The sequence below is a fragment of the Pogoniulus pusillus genome, chromosome 33 (assembly GCF_015220805.1).
Source record: "Pogoniulus pusillus isolate bPogPus1 chromosome 33, bPogPus1.pri, whole genome shotgun sequence".
NCBI lineage: Eukaryota > Metazoa > Chordata > Aves > Piciformes > Lybiidae > Pogoniulus > Pogoniulus pusillus.
The window spans coordinates 12167277-12189184 of record NC_087296.1 but is presented as its reverse complement, the minus strand read 5'-3'; the positions used below and the strand labels follow the sequence as shown (position 1 = coordinate 12189184).

General features: G+C 51.8%; 1 protein-coding gene across 5 annotated transcripts in view; it reads left to right on the top strand.

Moving 5' to 3' along the window:
* Positions 1 to 19809, top strand: part of ECHDC1 (ethylmalonyl-CoA decarboxylase 1) — a 39337-nt gene extending 19528 nt beyond the window's left edge. For 4 of the 5 annotated variants that reach the window (XM_064170415.1, XM_064170414.1, XM_064170412.1 and 1 more), the window contains exons 3-6: positions 2901 to 3043; positions 7469 to 7521; positions 10470 to 10550; positions 19387 to 19809. In XM_064170415.1, the coding sequence (XP_064026485.1) occupies positions 2901 to 3043; positions 7469 to 7521; positions 10470 to 10550; positions 19387 to 19792 (683 nt within the window). In that variant the 3' untranslated portion in view covers positions 19793 to 19809. The remainder of the gene's footprint in view (positions 1 to 2900; positions 3044 to 7468; positions 7522 to 10469; positions 10551 to 19386) is intronic. The other variant, XM_064170411.1, reaches the window with a different exon arrangement.
* Positions 19810 to 21908: the final 2099 nt, after the last annotated feature.

Sequence of the window (21908 nt, the reverse complement as noted above, 5' to 3'; positions counted from 1 at the left end):
TTCTTTGTGTGCTGCCATCAAGCCAGTTCTGCATCCATCAGTGCTCCACCCCTCAGACCCATGTGTCAGCAGCTTGGAGACCAGGATGTGGTGTGGGACAGTGTCAGAGGTCCTGCTCAGGGCCAGGTAGATGCCGTCAGTTGCTCACCTCTCATCTATTCATGCTGTGACCTGTTCACAGAAGGCCACCAGGTTGGTCAGGAGAAGCATTGAGAGGGATGGGCTGCACAACCCCTAAGCTGCCCCAGCAGAACCTAATTGATTCCATCAGCCAGAACCTGTAGCCAGCCTCCTGCAATAAATTCTGTTGCTTCTCTGTCTCAGAGCTTCTGGCTGGTGGCAGATGTGACTCTATATATACATGTCCTGTTCCTTTAGAAAGCTGCAAAACATCATTAAACTGTTGAGAGAAATCCTATTTGCCAGGCATTTACTTTGCACAGCAGCTTTAGGTCTCAAAGGAATTATGTTTATTCTAAGCCTGGGCAAACTCAGGGAACCAAAAGCAGAATCAAATGCGTGGGCACATTGCTAAAGAGCAGTGTGGAGGTTGTTAGGGGGTTTTATTTCCTTTCTCTTTTTGCTTCTCTTTTCTTAATTGGAATCTTTGAGCCAGCTGTTGGAAATGGTCTCTCTGGAAACAAAGTGCTAATGATGGCAGTTGAAGCCTGGTGGGAACCAGTTTGAGCTCTTGCTGGACTGAAGTTGAACATAAAGGAGAAGGAAGTCATCCTGCAGGAGAGAGATAATAGTGGTGGTCATTTGAGTCCCTGGAGTTGATGTTAAAGCAGTTATTGTCAGGTTGTAATTAAGATTCAAACAGGTCATTAGCCCAGCTGGATTTAGTGAAGGGGACAAATTTACTGGGGTCCCCAGCATAAGGAGCTTTGGAGTGAGTCCAGAGGAGGCCACAAAGATGGTCCAAAGGCTGGAGAGGCTCTGCTGTGAGGACAAGCTGAGGGAGCTGGGAGTGTTCAGCCTGGCGAAGAGAAGGCACCTGCAGGACCTTAGAGCTGCCCTGAAGGGATCCTACAGGAAGGCTGCAGAGGGACTTTTTGCAAGGACTCTATCAGCAGGAGAAGGGGGAATGGTTTGAAGCTGAGGGAGAGGAGGCTTAGACTGGATCTTAGGAAGAAGTTCAGTATGGAGGTGGTGAGACTCTGTAATAGATTGCCCAGGGTGGTTGTGGATATCCCCTCCCAGGTGGTGCTCAAGGCCAGGTTGGATGATGCCTTGGACAACCTGGGCTAGTGGGAAGTGCCCCTGCCTATGTCAGGGGGGTTGGAACTAGATGGTCTTTAAGGCTCCTTCCAACCCAAACCATTCTGTGGCTCTGAAGTCAGCAGGCCACTGTTACCTCCACTTCTGAGTGTAGCAAATGGCTTTCACCATCCACTTTCCACTCACCACCACAGAGCCTCGTTGGCTTATTTGTAGAATCATAGAACCATAGAATCAGGCAGGGTTGGAAGGGACCACAAGGAGCAGCCAGTTCCAACCCCCCTGCCATGCCCAGGGACACCCTACCCTAGAGCAGGCTGCACACAGCCTCAGCCAGCCTGGCCTCAACCACCTCCAGCCATGGGGCCTCAACCACCTCCCTGGGCAACCCATTCCAGCCTCTCACCACTCTCCTGCTGAAGAACTTCTTCCTAACATCGAAGCTGGATCTCCCCACCTCCAGCTTTGCTCCATTCCCCCCACTCCTGGCACTCTCTGACAGCCTCAAAAGTCCCTCCCCAGGTTTTTTGGAGCCCCCTTCAGATATTGAAAAGCCACAAGAAGGTCACCTGGGAGCCTCCTCTGCTCCAGCCTGCACAGCCCCAACTCTTTCAGTCTGTGCTCACAGCAGAGCTGCTGCAACCTCTGAGCATCCTCCTGGCCCTGCTCTGGACACTCTCCAGCATCTCCACATCCTTCTTGTCCCAGGGGCTCCAGAACTGGATGCAGTACTCCAGGTGGGGTCTCAGCAGAGCAGAGCAGAGGAGGAGAATCACCTCCCTGGCCCTGGTGGCCACACTGCTGCTGCTGCAGCCCAGGCTCTGCTTGGCTTTCTGGGCTGCAAGTGCACACTGCTGGCTCCTGTTGAGCTTCTCCTCCACCTGCACCCCCAAGTCCCTCTCCTCAGGGCTGCTCTCCAGCCAGGCACTGCCCAGCCTGGAGTTGTGCTTGGCATTGCCTTGAGGCTGCACTCAATGCCTCTGTCCATGGCACAGACACTTGACTGTCCCAGAGCCAAGCTTAGGGAGGGAGTTTCAGTTCTAACCCCTTTGGTGGGCTGCCTTCAGACCACTTTGGCTGGAGGTTTTTAAACAGTTTTCAATTCTTCTTGGCCTTTTGTAGCTCCAGAGATCCCACAGGAAGGCTGGAGAAGGACTTCTCATAAGGGTCTCTAGAGATAGAACAAAGGGGAATTGTTTCAAGCCGAGGGAGGGTAAGTTCAGACTGGATCTTAGGAAGTTTCTTCAGACAAGACATTGAGCAGATCCCCTCTCAGCCTTCTCCTGACTAAACAGCCCCAGGAGAGATGTTCAAGTCCTTTCATCATCCTCATAGCCTCCTTTGGGCTCTCTCTGGTGTATTCCTGTCCCTCTTGAACTGGGGAGCCCAAAACTGGGCACAATATTCCAGGTGTGGTCTCACTGGGGCAGTGTAGAGGGGACCTGCTGGACACACTGCTTTTGATGCCCCCCAGGATATCATTGGCCTTATTTGCCACAGGGCCACGTTGCTGTCCCATGGATAACTTACTGCCCTCCAACACTCCAGGGTCCTTCTCTGTGGAGCTGCTTTCTAGCAGGATGACCACTTATCAGTGGTAACTTAGTTCTGATGGTGAAAAACAATGACAGTGATAATAGTTCCCTGTTTAAAAGGTTGCTTCTCCTCTCTTGTGACAGGTACTATGATGGTAGAGCTCCAGGAGAAGGTAACTGAACTGGAAAACTGGAAGGATGGCAAAGGCCTTATCATCTATGGTGCAGGAAACACCTTTTGCTCAGGATCAGATTTGAATGCTGTCAAAGCAATGTCCAACCCCCAGGCAAGTAGTTTTTGGACCAAAAAAAAAATAGAGCTTTCTGTGATCCTTTTCAGCCAGAGATGCTGCAGTTTGCTTCTGTTACAATTTTACATGCAAGTCACAGCATGGAGTTCTTAATGGGTGAAAAAAACCCCTCCTGGCAGCCCCTTTATGGCATGGCTTAAGTGCTCTGGTAATTGACTCATAACTCTCAACTCCTGCATTACTTAGGCTTTTCAGCCTTTTCTTTTCCTAATGTCATTTCAGCTTCTCAGAGCAGTGTCTGGTGAATTTACACATCACATAAACTGTGCTTCACTTGTTTGACCTTTAGAAGCAGATCCAAGTAGAAGAGAAGGCTCTGGGGAGACCTAATAGCAGCTTTCCAGTACCTGAAATTGGTTACAAGAAAGCTGCACAGGGACTGTTTGCAAAGGATGGGATGAGAGGCAATGAATCATAGAATAGAATCATAGAATCATAGAATCAAGCAGGTTGGAAGAGAGCTCCAAGCTCATCCAGTCCAGCCTAGCACCCAGCCCTGGCCAATCAACCAGACCATGGCACTAAGTGCCCCAGCCAGGCTTGGCTTCAACACCCCCAGGCACAGCCACTCCACCACCTCCCTGGGCAGCCCATTCCAATGCCAATCACTCTCTCTGCCAACAACTTCCTCCTAACATCCAGCCTAGACCTGCCCTGGCACATCTTGAGGCTGTGTCCCTTGTTCTGTTGCTGCTTGCCTGGCAGCAGAGCCCAACCCCACATGGCTACAGCCTCCCTTCAGGTAGCTGTATCCAGCAATGAGCTCTGCCATGTTCCTAACATCCAATTGAAACCTGCCTCCTCTTCTGCAGGTTGCACACCCCCAGCTCCCCAGCTCAGTGGTTTGATATGAGAGAAGGGCAGGTTTAGATTGGATGTTAGGAGCAAGTTCTGCACCATGAGGGCAGTGGAACACTGAAACAGGTTTCCCAGGGAGGTAGCTGAAGCCTCTCTGGAGATATTCAGTGTGAGGCTCAAGAAGACTCTGAGCACCCTGATCTAGTGAAGGTGTCCCTGGTGACTGCGAGGGGGTTGGACTGGATGACCTTTGGAGTTTCCTTTCAACCCAAACTATGACTGAAGCAATCATTTCTCAAAGCCAACTTCAAACAGTCTGGCTGCTGTTGCAGAAAGCTTTCAGTTTAGACAAAACTGTCTTTGGCCCTGCATAAAGTGGCAGGAGAGATGCAGTTCTCGTGCTGCAGTCCAGTCAGGTGAGCCACACACGTGTGACCGTGGGGTTGGAGAGGTCAGAGTTTGGTGGCAGTTCTGCACTCATGCCACCTGTCCTGACAGCTTTCACCCTGCTGCAGCTCTCTGTGGGGCTATGTGCTTCAGAGCAATGTATGAAAGAACACTTTGTCAGCTGCAGGAGGGGGAGGTCTGCCAGTGCTGCTCCTACACCTCTGTTTGCAGGTGTAGTAACTGGCATCCTGCTGCTTTTCTTTTTCGTGGCCACTTCCAGTTTGAGGAGTTAACCACCCAAAGATTTAACTGACTATTCCAGTGAGAACACCAAGGCAAAAGAGGATCAGTCAGTAAGCTGCATAGAGAGGACTGGACAGATGGGCAGAGTCCAAGGGGATGGTGTTCAATAGCTCCAAGTGCAGGGTGCTGCACTTTGGCCACAGCAACCCCATGCAGAGATACAGGCTGGGGTCAGAGTGGCTGAGAGCAGCCAAACAGAGAGGGATCTGGGGGTGCTGGTTGATACCTGCCTGAACATGAGCCAGCAGTGTGCCCAGGTGGCCAAGAGAGCCAGTGGCATCCTGGCCTGCATCAGGAATGGTGTGGCCAGCAGGTGCAGGGAGGTCATTCTGCCCCTGTACTCTGCACTGCTCAGACCACACCTTGAGTGCTGTGTTCAGTTCTGGGCCCCCCAGTTTAGGAGGGACATTGAGATGCTTGAGCGTGTCCAGAGAAGGGCAACGAGGCTGGGGAGAGGCCTTGAGCACAGCCCTACGAGGAGAGGCTGAGGGAGCTGGGATTGGTTAGCCTGGAGAAGAGGAGGCTCAGGGCAGACCTTATTGCTGTCTACAACTACCTGAGGGGAGGTTGTGGCCAGGAGGAGGTTGCTCTCTTCTCTCAGGTGGCCAGCACCAGAACGAGAGGACACAGCCTCAGGCTGCACCAGGGGAGATTTAGGCTGGAGGTGAGGAGAAAGTTCTTCCCTGAGAGAGTCATTGGACACTGGAATGGGCTGCCCGGGGAGGTGGTGGAGTCGCCGTCCCTGGAGCTGTTCAAGGCAGGACTGGACGTGGCACTTGGTGCCATGGTCTGGCCTTGAGCTCTGTGGTAAAGGGTTGGACTTGATGATCTGTGAGGTCTCTTCCAACCCTGATGATACTGTGATACTGTGATACTGTGACTTCTAAGCAGTTGGAGATGGGCTGGAAATTTTATCCTGTCTGGATTGAAAGTGGACTCTAAGCTCTTACAGCAAAAAGAGGCAGTGGTCCGGATTCCTGCTTTGTGAAGGTGACTTTCTGCTTCCCTGCCTCCCCTAGCCTCACTGCAAACTATGAATCCTTTTCTTCCCCATCTAGTGCATGCTGCATTGGAGCTCACTTTCTGCCTGGGAGATTTCTTTCTACTCTAAGGACAGTATTAGAGCTGAACATTTGATTATTCCACTAGACTCTGGCAAGCACCTTTCTTATTCAGATAAAATACTCTCACTAGCAGCCTTATTTTTCTTATCAGGCAGGTTTGAAGGCTGTGCTAGGCAGGACTCCAGTAACTATACATTTTTTTTTGCCAGGCTGTTTCCTCTGCAGGCATTTCTTTTTCCATCTGATCCACAGTAATCTACCACCTGAGAATATGAAGAACTGTTCTTGTATGCTGAGCTGTATCTGCATTTATCAAACTGGCCTGCTCTGGCATTAATCTTTAATTACCATTTTGGGTTTGGGTGTGAATTGAGACAGTTTGAATGCAAGAACTCTGCTGTGAGGAAGGGGAAAATTACTTTCTCTAAATAGCTTTCTTGGAGGCTTCATCCTGATGGTTGTAGCGTGGGAGCTGATTTAGTTCGGTCTGGAGAAGAGAAGGCTCCAAGAAGACCTTAGAGCAGCCTTCCAGTACCTGAAGGGGGCTACAGGATGGCTGGGGAGGGACTTTTGACAAGGGCTGGGAGTGACAGGATGAGGGACAACGGCTTTGAACTGGGAGAGAGGAGATTGAGACTGGAGATTAGGAAGAAGTTCTTTAGTATGAGGGTGGTGAGACTCTGGAACAGCTTGCCCAGAGTGGTTGTGGATGCATTCAAAGCCAGGCTGGATGAGGCCTTCAGCAACCTGGGCTAGTGGGAGGTGTCCCTGCCTGTGGCAGGTGGGGGTTAAACCCAGATGATCTTTAAGGTCCCTTCCAACCCAAAGCATTCTGTGATTCTGTAAGTCCACATCTGCAAAGTGCTACACTGGATGTTTGTGTGGGCTTTGGGCTTAGCATAAAGGCAGACAGCATGGATTGTCCTTCAGTTTGGGGTGGAAATGCTGCTAGTGGTCTTCAAGAGTGTAGGAGGTGGCTGCAGTGATAAGTGACAGCCTCTTAGGCATCAGCCTGTGCTGATGTTTGCAAGCAGACCTTCAGTGTGATGAAACTGAGTCCTCTGGTTTCTGTGTAGCAATTGGCATAGGTTCACAGGATGGCTCAGGTTGGAAGGGAGCTGTAAAGGTCATCTAGTCCAAGCCCATTGCAGTGAACAGGGACATCTCCAAGGAGATCAAATTGTTCAGAGCACCAATGAGCCTGACCTTAAATGACTACAGGGGTGGGACTTCACCACCTGTTCCAGTCTTCCACCACCCTCATAGTAAGGAGCTTCTTCCTGATGTCCAACCCAAGTCTACCCTGCTCTAGCTTCAAAGCATTGCCTCTTGTCCTAGTGCTATAAGCCCTTGTAAAGAGTCCCTTTCCCAGCCCTCCTGCAGCTCCCTTCAGGTACTGGAAGGCTTCTCTAAAGCCTCCTTTGAGCCTTCTCTTCTCCAGGCTGAACAGCCCCAACTTTCTCATCCTGTCCTCATAGGAGAGGATTGAACAGCTGTGGAGATGTGGTGCTTAGGGACATGGCTTGATGGTGACCTGGCAGTGCTCATCCCACTGTGCTTGGCACTGATGAGGCTGCACCTAGAATACTGGGTTCAGTTTTGGGTCCTTCACTGCTAGAAGAACATTGAGGGGCTGAAGAGGATCCAGAGAAGGGCAACAAAGCTGGTGAAGAGTGTGGAGAACAGACCTGGTGAGGAGCAGCTGAAGAAACTGAGGTTGTTTCGTCTGGGGAAGAGGAAGCTGACAGGGAGAGAAAAACCCCAACTGAGTTCTCCTCTCTGCTTCATCTGTGTCTTTAATTGCTCCCCATTAGGATTACTTAAGAGTTTCTCATTCCCTCTGTTGCAGGATGGGATGAATATGTGCATGTTTATGCAAAACACCTTAACCAGGCTGATGAGGTAATAACTTTGATTTACCTTTCCTTATGAAGTAGTTATTAGGATTGAAATATGTTTGGGCTAACTCTTTAACAAGGTGTTTGAAGTTAAATCCATCCATCCATAAATAGTTTGAAGGCTGCATGTTTAATCCTAGCCCTGGTACTCACACCTCTTAGTCAGGTATTTCTGGAGTTAAATTAGACCCTGAGATTTTGCAACTGTTAGATTAATGGCCACAAAGATGATCCAAGGGCTGGAGGAGCTGGGGGTGTTCAGGCTGGAGAAGAGAAGACTCTGAGGGGAGCTCAGAGCTTCCTTCCAGTACCTGGAGGGATCCTACAGGAAGGCTGCAGAGGGACTTTTCATAGAGGTGTGTAGCAATAGGACAAGGGGAAGTGGTTTGAAGCTGAGGGAGGGCAGGGTTAGACTGGAGCTTAGAAAGTTCTTCAGTATGAGGGTGGTGAGACTCTGGAATAGGTTTCCCAGAGTGGATGGGGATGGCCACTCCCTGGAAGTGTTCAAGGCCAGGCTGGATGAGGCCTTGAACAATTAAGTCTAGTTGAGAGGTCATAGTCATAGAATCAACCAGGTTGGAAGAGACCTCCAAGCTCAGCCAGCCCAACCTAGCACCCAGCCCTGGCCAATCAACCAGACCATGGCACCAAGTGCCCCAGCCAGGCTTGGCTTCAACACCTCCAGCCACAGCCACTCCACCACCTCCCTGGGCAGCCCATTCCAATGCCAATCACTCTCTCTGACAACAACTTCCTCCTAACATCCAGCCTAGACCTCCCCTGGCACAACTTGAGACTGTGTCCCCTTGTTCTGTTGCTGGTTGCCTGGCAGCAGAACCCAACCCCACCTGGCTACAGCCTCCCTCCAGGTAGTTGTAGAGAGCAATGATGTCCCCCCTGAGCCTCCTCTTCTCAGGGACAGGTGTCCCTGTCCAAGGCAGGGAAGTTGGAACTAGACAATCTTAAGGTCCCTTCCAACCCAAACCATTCTGTGATTCTATGAGCTGCTACCTTGGATGTTTGTGTGGGTTGTGGGTGTAGCATTCAGACAGCTGGCATGGAAATGATCTCTGAGGTCTCTTCCAACCCAACCCATCTCATAATTCTATGGCTTTCCAGAGGCTGAAACAGAAAAAAAACTTCTGTAGACTTAATATGTGGAGGGCCAGGAGATACCTGGGGTTAAGGAAATGTAAGCATTGCAAGTGTCTGAAGCTCACTTGTGTAACTCAGTGGGAATTGGTAGCTCTTAAAAACAAGCAGGAGCAGCTTCTGCAGCCTACACAGGTAGAGTTCTTTCATCTTCCCACTTCTTAAAGGGCTGCATTCAGTTCTGCCATCTGCTGCTTCTGGAGAACACTCTGCTCCCCTTTGCCTTTAGATTTAGCTTCCCTTAAGTAATCACATTTCTCTAAAATCCATCTGTGACAGAGGCCTTTTTTCTGCCCAGAGCCCTGTGAAGATAACTACTCTTTATCATTTTATTCTTTTCTGCCTCCAGTATCAGGAGCAGTGTGGCCAGCAGGACAAGGGAGGTTCTTCTGCTGCTGGACTCAGCACTGCTCAGGCCACACCTGAGTACTGTGGCCAGCAGGACAAGGAAGGTTCTTCTCCTTCTGTGTTCAGCACTGCTCAGGCCATACCTTGAAGCAGCACAAGGGAGGTTCTTGTGCCCCTGTGCTCAGCACTGCTCAGGCCACACCTGGAGTGCTGTGTCCAGTTCTGGGCTCCTCAATTGAAGAGAGATGTTGAGGTGCTGGAAGGTGTTTGGAGAAGGGCAGCAAGGCTGGAGAGAGGCCTTGAGCACAGCCCTACGAGGAGAGGCTGAGGGAGCTGGGATTGGTTAGCCTGGAGAAGAGGAGGCTCAGGGGAGACCTCATTGCTGTTTGCAACTACCTGAGGGGAGGTTGTGGCCAGGAGGAGGTTGCTCTCTTCTCTCAGGTGGTCAGCACCAGAACAAGAGGACACAGCCTCAGGCTGTGCCAGGGGAGATTTAGGCTGGAGGTGAGGAGAAAGTTCTTCCCTGAGAGAGTCATTGGACACTGGAATGGGCTGCCCGGGGAGGTGGTGGAGTCGCCGTCCCTGGAGCTGTTCAAGGCAGGACTGGACGTGGCACTTGGTGCCATGGTCTGGCCTTGAGCTCTGTGCTAAAGGGTTGGACGTGGTGATCTGTGAGGTCTCTTCCAGCCCTGGTGATACTGTGTGATACTGTGATACTCTAACTATCAGCATGCAAATTCTGGCACCAACTTCATTCCTTAGGCAACTTACCTTCTCCTGCCTGTCACTGGTCATTGCTATTCAGCTCACAGTGGCAGTGGGCAACGTGGCTCTCCCTCATCCTCTTCCATCCCTCTGCCCTTTGAGTTACCTTGAGCATGATTGAATACCCTGAGAGTGATTAAATGCAAACACCATCAGAGGTAACAGATTGTCACCGTCCTCAGAGGATGGGCTTGTCCTCAAAACAAAGTGCTGCTGATGACTGAGATGGTATCACTCTGAGGGAACTGCTGACGGTACCCTGCTAAATTTCATTGGCTTTAGGTAAGCCTTTCAAGGCTTTGTCTCTCTTTCTGCTGCTTTCTGTGGTGTTCTGGCTTAGGGCTGAGGCTTGTGCCACTGTCCTGTCACGCCTTAGGGGCAAGCTTTCTAGCTCTGAGCTCTAGCAGGTGTTTTCCACAGCACCCAGTACCTGATCTTCCTTTACTTTGATTCTATTTAATAGCTCTTCTTGCTATTTCATTTGGGGACACAATTAGAGAAGAAGTGGAATTGGGTTTGTGCTCCTTACCCACCGAGATGTGGTTATTGGCATGAATTGGAGCAGAGTCTTTTTCTCCAGTTCTACTATTAGAGGTGGTTTGATTGAATTCCTTTTGTCATTTCTAAGAAGCAGCAAAGGAAAAATGTCCAAAGCCTGAATTTTGCTCACAGAACTCTCTTCTCTAGGCTGCCTTTGATCAGTGTTGCACTAGTCCAAGGGAAAGCTTTTGGAGGAGGAGCAGAACTTACTACAGCCTGTGACTTCAGGTAAGCTCAGCAATGTTGAGGAGCTGCCATGCTGGGTCAGTGATTTAATGATCATAGAATCAGCCAGGTTGGACCTCCAAACTCACCCAGCCCTGGCCAATCAACCAGACCATGGCACTAAGTGCCCCATCCAGGCTTGGCTTCAACACCTTCAGGGACAGCAACTCCACTGCCTATGGTTGCATCTATGAGATATGGGAAGCATTTGAGGTACCATTTTTACCAGGAGTCATGGCCCTGAATTTGTGGAATGGTTTAGGCTGGAAGGGACCTTAAAGATCATCCAGTCCTAACCTCCCTGCCATGGGCAGGGACACCTTCCACCAGCCCAGGTCACTCAAAGCCTCATCCAACCTGACCTTGAACACCTCTAGGCAGGGAGCATCCACAGCCTCTCTGGGCAACCTGTGCCAGTGTCTCATCACCCTCACTCTAAAGAATTTCTTCCTACTCTCCAGTCTCAATCTCTCCTCTCCCAGCTCAAAACCATTGCCCCTTGTCCCATTACACCCAAAAACTCCCTCCCCAGTTTTTCTGTAGGTCCTTTCAGACACTGTAAGGCTGCTCTAAGGTCTCCTTGGAGTCATCTTTTCTCCAAGGCAATTTGAACAGGGTTTTGTCAGCAGACTTTAGAGGGAAAACAGTTGGAATTCCTAATAGCAGAGAGGAAGATGATTTACTGCCTGCTTATACAGTTGGGATCACTGTGCAGCATAAGAGCAGTAAGAAGCTTTAGCAACCAACTGTGTTATGCACAAAATGGGATCTAACTTCTACACCTCCCCAGCCTCAGCTTGAGGCCATTCCTCTTTGCTCTGTCTCCAGTTCCCTGTGAGCAGAGCCCAGCAGCAGCCTCTCCACAGTGTCCCTTCAGGTAGCTGTAGAGAGCAATGAGGTCTGCCCCGATGCAGACAGGGACCATGTTTGGCAGCTGCAATGCTGCCAGGAGACTGCACCAGGGACACTTTGTAGACTTCTCTGTGTCTGTGACTCTGCTGACAGAAGGTGAATCCTGTTACCACAGAATCAGAGAGTGGTTTGAGTTGGAAGGGGTCTCCAAAGCTCATCCAGTCCAACTCCCCTGCAGTCAGCAGGGACATCATCCTCTAGATCAGGTGGCTCAGAGCCTTGTTGAGTATGACCTGGAGTATCTTTGAGGATGAGACCTCCACTACCTCCTTGGGCAGCCTGTTCCACTGTTCCACCACCCTCGTGGTGCAGAACTACTTCACAACACACAGTCTAAATCTCTAACTTCCAACCATTGCCCTCATCCTATCACTGCAGGCCTTTGCAAACAGTCCCTCTGCAGCCTTGTAGCCCCTTCAGCTCCTGGAAGGCAGCCCTACAGTCTCCCTGGAGCCTTCTCTGCTCCAGACTGAACAAGCCCAGCTCCTTCAGCCTGTCCTCATAGCAGAACAGCTCCTGCCCTCCTCTGGACCCACCCATCAGATCCATGTCCTTCCTGTGTTGAGGGAAGGACAAACTCCTGTCCCTAACCAGCAGTTTAGGGACTGAAGAGCATGAACTTGGCAGTCCTTGGGCTGTCTAAATTCCATGCTCTCTGCTTTCACTCCAGCCCTGTTGTTTGACATGCTGTGTAATTACAGTCATTGTGGAGTGACTCTTATTTGCATGAAGTGAGCAGCTGCAATCCCTCTGATGTGCTGCCATCATTTTCATCATGACTGCAGCTGTTGATCCATCTTCCATCACTTGCTGACACACCCATCCAGCACAGCTAAATTACAGCAATTCAGGAGCAGCAAATGGGGCTTAATTAATGACAACAACAAGAGAGGGAAACATACTCTCTGCTGCTATTGCTCCTCAATTTGATAATGCTGGGGGACAAAATCTGGATGTTGGGGTTTATTTTTCCTTTCAGAACTAGGAGTAGATAAGAGTGGAACAGATTCTGTCCTGAGTCATCACTAGCAGAAATTTTGACAAGGGCTGGGAGTGACAGGATGGGGGTGTGCAGCCTGCAGCAGAGGAGGCTCAGGGCAGAGCTCATTGCTGTCTGCAGCTGCCTGCAGGGAGGCTGTAGCCAGCTGAGGTTGGGCTCTGCTGCCAGACAACCAGCAACAGAAGAAGGGGACACAGCCTCAAGCTGTGCCAGGGCAGGTTCAGGCTGGATGTTGTTAGGAAGTTGTTGTCAGAGAGAGTGATTGGCATTGGAATGGGCTGCCCAGGGAGGTGGTGGAGTCGCTGTCCCTGGAGGTGTTGAAGCCAAGCCTGGCTGGGGCACTTAGTGCCATGGTCTGGTGGATTGGCTAGGGCTGGGTGCTAGGTTGGGCTGGATGAGCTTGGAGCTCTCTTCCAGCCTGCTCAATTCTATGATTCTATCATTTTATCTCTATTTTTGTGTTCCTTAGTGGTTACCTGTCAGGTGAGGATCTGTGACTAAAGGATTTTCAGAAAGAGCAGGTCTGTGGTGGGTTGTTTTATGATCCCAATCCCAAGAAATGTAGAACAGAACTTGATCAGGTTTACAGAATTTTTCACCTTGGAAGCCTCAATTCATGTTGCCCCAACTCTGAAGCAGCAATTGCTGCAGTGTCTAATGGTTTTATTCTGTCCAGCAGGACAAGGGAGGTTCTTCTGCCCCTGTACTCAGCACTGTTCAGGCCACACCTTGAGTTCTGTGTCCAGTTCTGGGCTCCTCCATTCCAGAGAGATGTTGAGGTGCTGGAAGGTGTCCAGAGAAGGGCAACAAAGCTGGTGAGTGGCCTGGAGCACAGCCCTGTGAGGAGAGGCTGAGGGAGCTGGGGGTGTGCAGCCTGCAGAAGAGGAGGCTCAGGGCAGAGATTGCTGCCTGCAGCTCCCTGCAGGGAGGCTGTAGCCAGGTGGGGTTGGGCTCTGCTGCCAGGCACCCAGCAACAGAACAAGGGGACACAGCCTCAAGCTGTGGCAGGGGAGGTCTAGGCTGGATGTTGTTAGGAAGTTCCTGTCAGAGAGAGTGATTGGCATTGGAATGGGCTGCCCAGGGAGGTGGTGGAGTCACTGTGGCTGGAGGTGATGAAGCCAAGTCTGGCTGGGGCACTTAGTGCCATGGTCTGGTTGGTTGGACAGGGCTGGCTGATAGCTTGGACTTGATGATCTTGAAGGTCTCTTCCCACCTGGTTGATTCTATGATTATGTGAGAAGCTCTCCATGAGAGAGCAGAGAGGGGAGAGGAGCAGGAGGAATTCATACCAGCAAGCTGTGTGGGCAAGCATGGAACAGCTGGGGCTGGCTGATGCTGTCTGCCTTGCTGCACTTCATAAAGCTGCTGAGTGTAATTAGCAAGGAGTTATTGGTTTCATGTTTAATTGGGGCTGTTTGATCCTTGAAAACCTATCCCATTAAGCCAATTAATTGAAAGCTAAGTGGCATTGAAACAGGCTGCCCAGGGTGGTGGTGGAGTCACCATCCCTGGAGGTGTTCAAGACTGGATGAGGCACTTAGTGCCATGGTCTGCTTGATTGGATAGGGCTGGATGGTCCAAGAGCAGGGAGGAGGCAAGAGCCCTATGAGGATTGGCTGAAGGTGTTCAGCCTGGAGGAGAGGAGGCTCAGGACAGACCTCATTGCTGTCTACAGCTACCTGAAGGGAGGTTGTAGCCAGGTGGCACTTTGGGACATGATCTGGAGGTGCTGGGTAGAAGGTTGGACTTCTTAGAGGTCTTTTCCAACCTCAATGATTCTATGATTCCCTAAGTTATGGCTGACCCTTCTCAAGATCACAGGCTCACAGGATGTTAGGGGTTGGGAGGGACCCAAGGAGATCATCCAGTCCAACCCCCCTGCCAGAGCAGGACCACACAATCTAGCACAGGTCACAGAGCAACACATCCAGACAGGCCTTGAAAGGCTCCAGAGAAGGAGACTACTCAACCTCTCTGGGCAGCCTGTTCCAGTGCTCTGGGACCCTTCCAGTAAAGAAAATGCATCTCCAGAGGTTGGAAGTGACCAAATGGAGTGCAGCCTCCCTGCCAGAGCAGGATCACCTAGGGCAGGGCAGGCAGGAATGCATCCAGGTGGGTTTTGCCAGCCTCCACTTGTTCATGTGTTCAGAGCATTGGGGTGGGGGCTTTTTTTTGGTGGCTGAAAGTGCAATAAAGTAGCTGAAGTTCAGACAACTCTTCAGCTGTTTGGTCTGGATGATCCCCTCACAGAACATGCAGGGAATCATTTGATGGTGTAGTGGTGAAAGAACAATGAGACACTGCACTGGGTAGGCAAAGACTGATTAATTAGTCCCAATTTGCTTTTTGGAGGAGACTCTCTTTGTCCTGAGAATCTAATTCTAACAGCATCTGTTGCCAAAAAAAGGAAGTAAGGGCTGGAAATTGCTCTTCAGCAGCTTCCCTGACTAGCAAGGGGATTAGAATCACAGGATGGTTTAGGATGGAAGGGACCTCAAGGATCAGCCAGTTCCAAACCTCTGCTATAGGCAGGGACACCTCCCAATAGAACAAATCACTTAAAGCCTCATCCAACCTGGTCCTGAACACCTCCAGGGACGTTGTGGAGCACAGAAGCATAGAATGTGATCAAAGATCACATTGGGTGCTTCTGTGCTCCACAACCTCCCTGGGCAACCTGTGCCAGTGTCTCACCACCCTCACTGCAAACAACTTCTTCCTGACATCCAGTTTCAATCTCCCCTCTGCCAGTTCAAACCCATTCCTCCTCATTCTGTCATTACCAGACCTTGTCAATAGTCCCTCCCCAGTCCTCCTGCAGCCCCCTTCAGATACTGCAAGGCCACTCCAAGGTCTCCTCCAAGCCTTCTCTTCTCCAGGCTGCACAGCCCCAACTCTCTCAGCCTGTGCTCACAGCAGAGCTGCTGCAGCCCTCTCAGCATCTTGGTGGCCTCCTCTGGACTGGCTCCAACACTTCCATGTCCTGCTTGTGCTGAGGGCTCCAGAGCTGCCCCCAGGACTGCAGGTGGGGTGTGAGGAGAGCAGAGCCAAGGGGCAGAATCCTCTCCCTTGCCCTGTGCCCACACTGCTCTGGCTGCAGCCCAGCACAGGGTTGTGTCTGGGCTGCACTCACACTGCAGGCTCCTGTTGAGCTTTTCCTCACCCCAGACCCCCAGGTCCTGTTCCTCAGGGCCACATCTGGAGTACTCTGTTCTGTTCTGGGCCTCCAAATCCAAGAGGGACATAGAACTGCTTGAGAGAGTCCAGCACAGATCCACAAAGATGATGAAGGGAATGGAACAGCTCTGTTATGAGGGAGCTGGGGCTGTGCTGCTGAGAGAGGAGGAGACTGAGAGGTGACCTCATTCGTGGTTATAAAGATGTGCAGGTGAGTGCCAGAGGCTGGAGCCAGCCCTGCTGGGTGATGCCAGTGACAGCACAAGGGGCAGGGGTGGAAGCTGAGGTGTAGGAAGTGCCATGTGAACACGAGGAGGAATTCTTTCCCTGTGAGGATGACAGAGCCCCGGCACAGGCTGCCCAGGGGGGCTGTGGAGTCTCCCTCTCTGGAGGTATTCAAGACCTCCCCAGATGTGTTCCTGTGTGATCTGCTCTGGATGACCCTGCTCTGGCAGGGGGTTTGAACTGGATGAGCTTTGGAGGTCTCTTCCAGCCCCTCACATTCTGTGATTCTGTGATTCTGAGTGGGGGGAGCTTCCTATGACCCCAGGCCTAAGCTTTGCTTGCAATGTCAGTGGGTGGTTTGAGAGCAGGAGGCTGAAACATGAGTAGAGGAGATCTGAAGAAGGGCAGCAAAGCTGGTGGAGGGTGAGGAGAACAGGGCTGGTGAGGAGTCCTGAGGGTCCAGCTGAGGGTCCTTGGGTTGTTTAGCTGGGACAAGAGGAGCCTGAGGGGAGACCTCATTGCTCTCTGCAGCTCCCTGAAAGGAGGATGGAGCCAGGTGGGGGTTGGGCTCTTCAGGTGATAGAATGAGAGGAAATGGCCTGAAACTGAGCCAGGGGAGGGTTAGGTTGGAAATAAGAAGAAACTGAAAACTGAAACAGGCTGCCCAGGGAGGTGCTGGACTCACCATCCCTGGGGCTGTTCAGGGGTGGATGTAATGCTGAGGAGCATGGTTTAGCCAAGGACTGGTCAGTGTCAGGCTGAGGATTGGACTCGTGGTTCTGTGATGCTTGGAGATAGAAGTCAGGTCCTGCAGTTCTGGCTGCCCTCTCATTATACCTGCAGCTGAGAAGCAAGGGCTGCCTCCCCCCATGCTGTGCCAGTCCTCTGCCAGCTACAAGGAGAAGGCTGGAAGTCAGGAACTGTGTCCTTATGTGACACCTGGAGTCAAGCAGAGATGGGAGCAAAATCCAGGTCACTGGCAACACGTTCAGTGTGTTAGCCTTGTTTTAGCAGCATGGCCTGCAGAAGCACTGGCATAGAATCACAGCAGGGTTGGAAGAGACCTCCAGAGATCATCAAGTCCAACCCCCCCCTGCCAAAGCAGGGTCATCTAGGGCAGGGATAATGGTAGAAGCTTTTACAGTGCATAAAACACAGCTCCACAGAGAATCATAGAATCAGCCAGGTTGGAAGAGAGCTCCAAGCTCAGCCAGCCCAACCTAGCACCCAGCCCTGGCCAAGCAACCAGACCATGGCACTAAGTGCCCCAGCCAGGCTTGGCTGCAGCACCTCCAGGCACAGCGACTCCACCACCTCCCTGGGCAGCCCATTCCAATGCCAATCACTCTCTCTGCCAACAACTTCCTCCTCACATCCAGCCTAGACCTCCCCTGGCACAGCTTAAGGCTGTGTCCCCTTCTTCTGTTGCTGGTTGCCTGGCAGAAGAGCCCAACCCCACCTGGCTACAGCCTCCCTTCAGGTAGTTGTAGCCAGCAATGAGAAGTAATGAGAAGGCCCTGGGAGTGCTGGTGGGCAATAAGCTGCCCCTGAGAGAGCAGTGAGTCCTTGTGGCCAAGCAGGCCATCCTGGGCTGCATAAAGAAAGGTTAGGCCAGCAGGTTGAGGAAGGTTCTTCACCTCCTCTATTCTGCTCTGCTGAGACCACATCTGGAGTATTGTGTCCAGTCCTGGGCTCCCCAGTTCAAGAGGGACAGGGAACTACTGGAAGAGAGTCCAACAGAAGCTATGAGGATGCTGAAGGGCTTGGATCATCTGTGTGATGGCAAAGGCTGAGAGCCCTGAGGTTGGTTAGCCTGGAGAAGAGAAGGCTGAGAGGGGATCTGATCAGTGTCCAGTATCTGAGGGGTGGGTGTCAAGATGAAGGTGCCAGGCTCTTTGCAGTGGTGCCAAATAATGGGACAGGAAACAATGGGCATAAGCTGGAAGCCAGAAACTTCCACCTCAGCATGAGGAGAACCTTTACTGTAAGGGAGCCAGAGCCCTGGAGCAGGCTGCCCGGGGAGGTTGTGGAGTCTCCTTCTCTGGAGGCTTTCCAGACCAGCCTGGATGTGTTCCAGTGCTTGCCATTGGAATGGGCTGCCCAGGGAAATGATGGAGTCACTGTCCCTGGAGGTGTTGAAGCCAAGCCTGGCTGGGGCACTTAGTGCCATGGTCTGGTTGCTTGGCCAGGGCTGGGTGCTAGGTTGGGCTGGCTGAGCTTGGAGCTCTCTTCCAACCTGCTTGATTCTATGAGTCTGTGATTCTCTGTGACCTGCCCTGGGTGACCCTGCTTTGGCAGTGGGGTGGACCTGATGCTCTCCAGAGGTCCCTTCCAACCCCTACCATTCTGTGACTCTGTGGTTCTGTGATTCCCTTTGGAGAGGAGACCTGAGCTCCCTGGGATCTGCTGGGTTTGGGATGCACTTCCTAATGTTAGCTAAAAGCCTTTCCTGCCTTGCAGTACCTCTCTGCCTTCCTTGTGTCACACCACCTCCCTCCACTGTCTCCTACAAAAAGGCTTTCATGCAATCTGGTGTGTCAGCTGTTGCCTTTGTGCATTGTGTTGGGGCTGGGATAAAGCCTAAGCTCTTCAGCCGCGGTGCTTTGCAGCCCTGGCATGAATGCTGATGGCGCTCTGCTTGAGAACAAAGCAACCAAGCCAGCTCACAATGAACAACAAGGAAGCAGAGCTGGGATCTGTGAGGTCCTACAAGTAGCTGCATTTGTTTGCTTGCTTTGTGGTTGTCCTTTTCTTTCCCCTTTTTGAAGCTGTTCACCTCTTGTTTGCGTTGTGGAGTTGCATTGTTAGGGAGCAGACTTGTTTGTAGCTCTTGGTGTTACAAGATTTACCTTCAGAAAGCCAATTAGTGCTTGAAGCAGAAGCTAATCTGCTTCACAAGTGTCATTTCCAACCCTTGTCTTCTAAACAGCAGCAAGCAACCACACTGCAGAGCATCATCTTAAGAGCCAGCAAGTACTCTTCTGTTTCTGTACATTGGCACTGGCACAGGTAGCCCATCTCCAACCTAACCCTCCCCTGGCACCATTTCAGATCAGCTCCTCTCCTTCTATAACCTGATCCTAGGAAGAATAATCCAAACCCTACCTCATACCAACATCCTTTCAGGGAGCTGTATCATAGAGTAAAATGGGTTGGAAGAGAGCTCCAAGCTCAGCCAGTCCAACCTAGCACCCAGCCCTGCCCAACCAACCAGACCATGGCACTAAGTGCCCCAGCCAGGCTTGGCTTCAACACTTCCAGACACAGCGACTCCACCACCTCCCTGGGCAGCTCATTCCAATGCCAATCACTCTCTCTGCCAACAACTTCCTCCTAACATCCAGCCTAGACCCCCCCAGCACAACTAGACAGCAATGAGCTCTGCCCTGAGCCTCCTCTTCTCCAGGCTGCACACCCCCAGCTCCCTCAGCTGCTCCTCCCCAGCCCTGTTCTCCACACCCTGTGGAGTGTCTGTTGGTGAACTGACAGCAGTTTGACCTCTGCCTGTGTGTTCTTTGTTGCCAGGTTGATGACCCCAGGCAGTGAAATTCGCTTTGTCCACAAGCACATGGGGCTGGTGCCAGGCTGGGGAGGAGGTGCCCGGCTGGTGCCAATCGTCGGCAGCAGGGCTGCCCTGCGCCTGCTGAGCGGAGCCACCAGGGTGGACCCCGAGACAGCTCTGCACCTTGGGCTCTCAGAGAAGACCTTGTCAGCTGCAGATGGAGCCGAAGCCTTGGAAGAAGCCCAGGCCTGGCTGAGTCAGTACACGGAGGGGCCAGCGGCTGTGATTCGGGCTGCCAAACTGGTGGCGAGGGCAGGAAGAGAGCTGCCACTGGAGGCTGCCCTAAGGACAGAGAAGGATGTTTTTGGGACCCTGTGGGGTGGCCCTGCCAATCTGCAGGCATTGCTTAGAAAACCAAAACATAAATGACAGTGGAGGCTCAGAAATGTTCTTGTCTGGAACGGTTTGCAAAGGAAGCTTTCCCTCACCCAGGCGCTGAGCAGGATCATAGAATCATAGAATCAAGCAGGTTGGAAGAGAGCTCCAAGCTCAGCCAGTCCAACCTAGCACCCAGCCCTATCCAGTCAATCAGACCATGGCACTAAGTGCCTCATCCAGGCTTTTCTTCAACACCTCCAGGGACAGCAACTCCAGCACCTCCCTGGGCAGCCCATTCCAACGCCAATCACTCTCTCTGACAACAACTTCCTCCTAACATCCAGCCTAGACCTCCCCTGGCACAGCTTGAGGCTGTGTCCCCTTGTTCTGTTGCTGGTTGCCTGGCAGCAGAGCCCAACTCCACCTGGCTACAGCCTCCCTTCAGGGAGCTGCAGACAGCAATGAGCTCTGCCCTGAGCCTCCTCTGATGCAGGCTGCACACCCCCAGCTCCCTCAGCCTCTCCTCTCAGGGTTTGTGTTCCAGGCCTTTCACCAGCTTTGTCACACTTTGGGACTTGTTTTCGTTTCAGCTGGCATCAGCATTCCTGTCCTTCCCTTCTGCAGCCACAGGGACAGCCCCAGCAGGTTCCTCGCTGTCCTCACCACCCACTGAGTGGAGAGCAGCGAAAGCAGCATGTAAAGGTGCTGAGAGTGAGAATTCTTTTGGAACAAGGCTGGGGAGGGTTTTATCTGGAGTTGATTTTGTTTTTCTAACTGGAATAGAAATGGATTGCTTGACAGGCAGAGAGCCATGGAGTCACTGAATTGCTTTGGTTGGAAGAGACCTTTATGATCACTGAGTCATAGAATCATAGAATCAACGAGGTTGGAAGGAGACCTCCAAGCTCAGCCAGTCCAACCTAGCACCCAGCCCTGGCCAATCAACCAGACCATGGCACTAAGTGCCCCAGCCAGGCTTGGCTTCAACACCTCCAGGGATGGCAACTCCACCACCTCCCTGGGCAGCCCATTGCAATGGCAAATCACAGCAAGATGTATCTAATAGTCCTCATCACAGAATGGTTTGCCTTGGAAGTGCCTTAAAAGATCATCTGATTCCAACCCTCCTGCCATGGGCCTGACCTTGAATGCTTCCAGGGAAGGGACACCCACAACCTCCCTGGGCAACCTGTTTCAGTGTCTCACCACCCTCAGGATGAAGAATTTCTTCCTATCTCTATCTAAACCTACTTTCTCTCCTGCTAAGGAAGATAAAAGTGAAGGCAAAATGACAGACTCATAGAATGGTTTGGGTTAGAAGAGACCTGAAAGCTCAGCCAGTTCCAACCCCCCTGCCACGGACAGAGACACCTCCCACTAGAACAGCTTGCTCAAGGCTTCATCCAGCCTGGCCCTGAGCACCTCCAGGGAGGGAGCAGCCACAACCTCTCTGGGCAGCCTGTGCCAGTGTCTCCCCACCTTCACTCTCAAGAATTTCTTCCTTCTCTCCAGTCTCAATCTTCCCTCTCTCAGCTCAAAGCCATTGCCCCATGTCCTGTCACAACAAACCCTTGTCCAGAGTCCCTCTCCAGCTCTCCTGCAGCCCCATTCAAGTACTGGAAAGCTGCTCTGAGGTCTCCCCAGAGCCCTTTCTTCTTCTGGTTGACTTGATCAGTGATCAGCTTTGCTGCTGGCAGAAATGTGCTTACCTGACAGGCAGGCTGGGCTTGATCTGTTAGTGACAAGAGGATTCCTGGCCTGTGATTATCAGTTCTGGAAGTGAAGCCATGCTGGAGGTTTGATAGCATTTTGATTTCCTTCTGCCCCACTGGGCCTGTGCTCTGCAAATTGTGACTCACTTATTGCATGGAGCTGCAGCAAACTGCCTCACACAGTGTGGCTGTGGCTTAGCTAACGCTGACAGAGGTCACATCTCCTGCTGTGCTTTAAAGCAGAGAAGGGAATTAGCACTAACTGCTTTCTCCTAGCTTCAGCTCAGGAGCGCATTCACCGCTGCTGACTGAGCACCGCTGCTGAGCTCCCACCAGCCTCACTGCAACTGACCTCAGTGCTTCACAGCTGTGTGTTTGATCCCATTCTGTGCTCCACAACCTCCCTGGAGGTGTTCAGGACCAGACTGGATGAGGCCTTGAGCGACCTGTTCTAG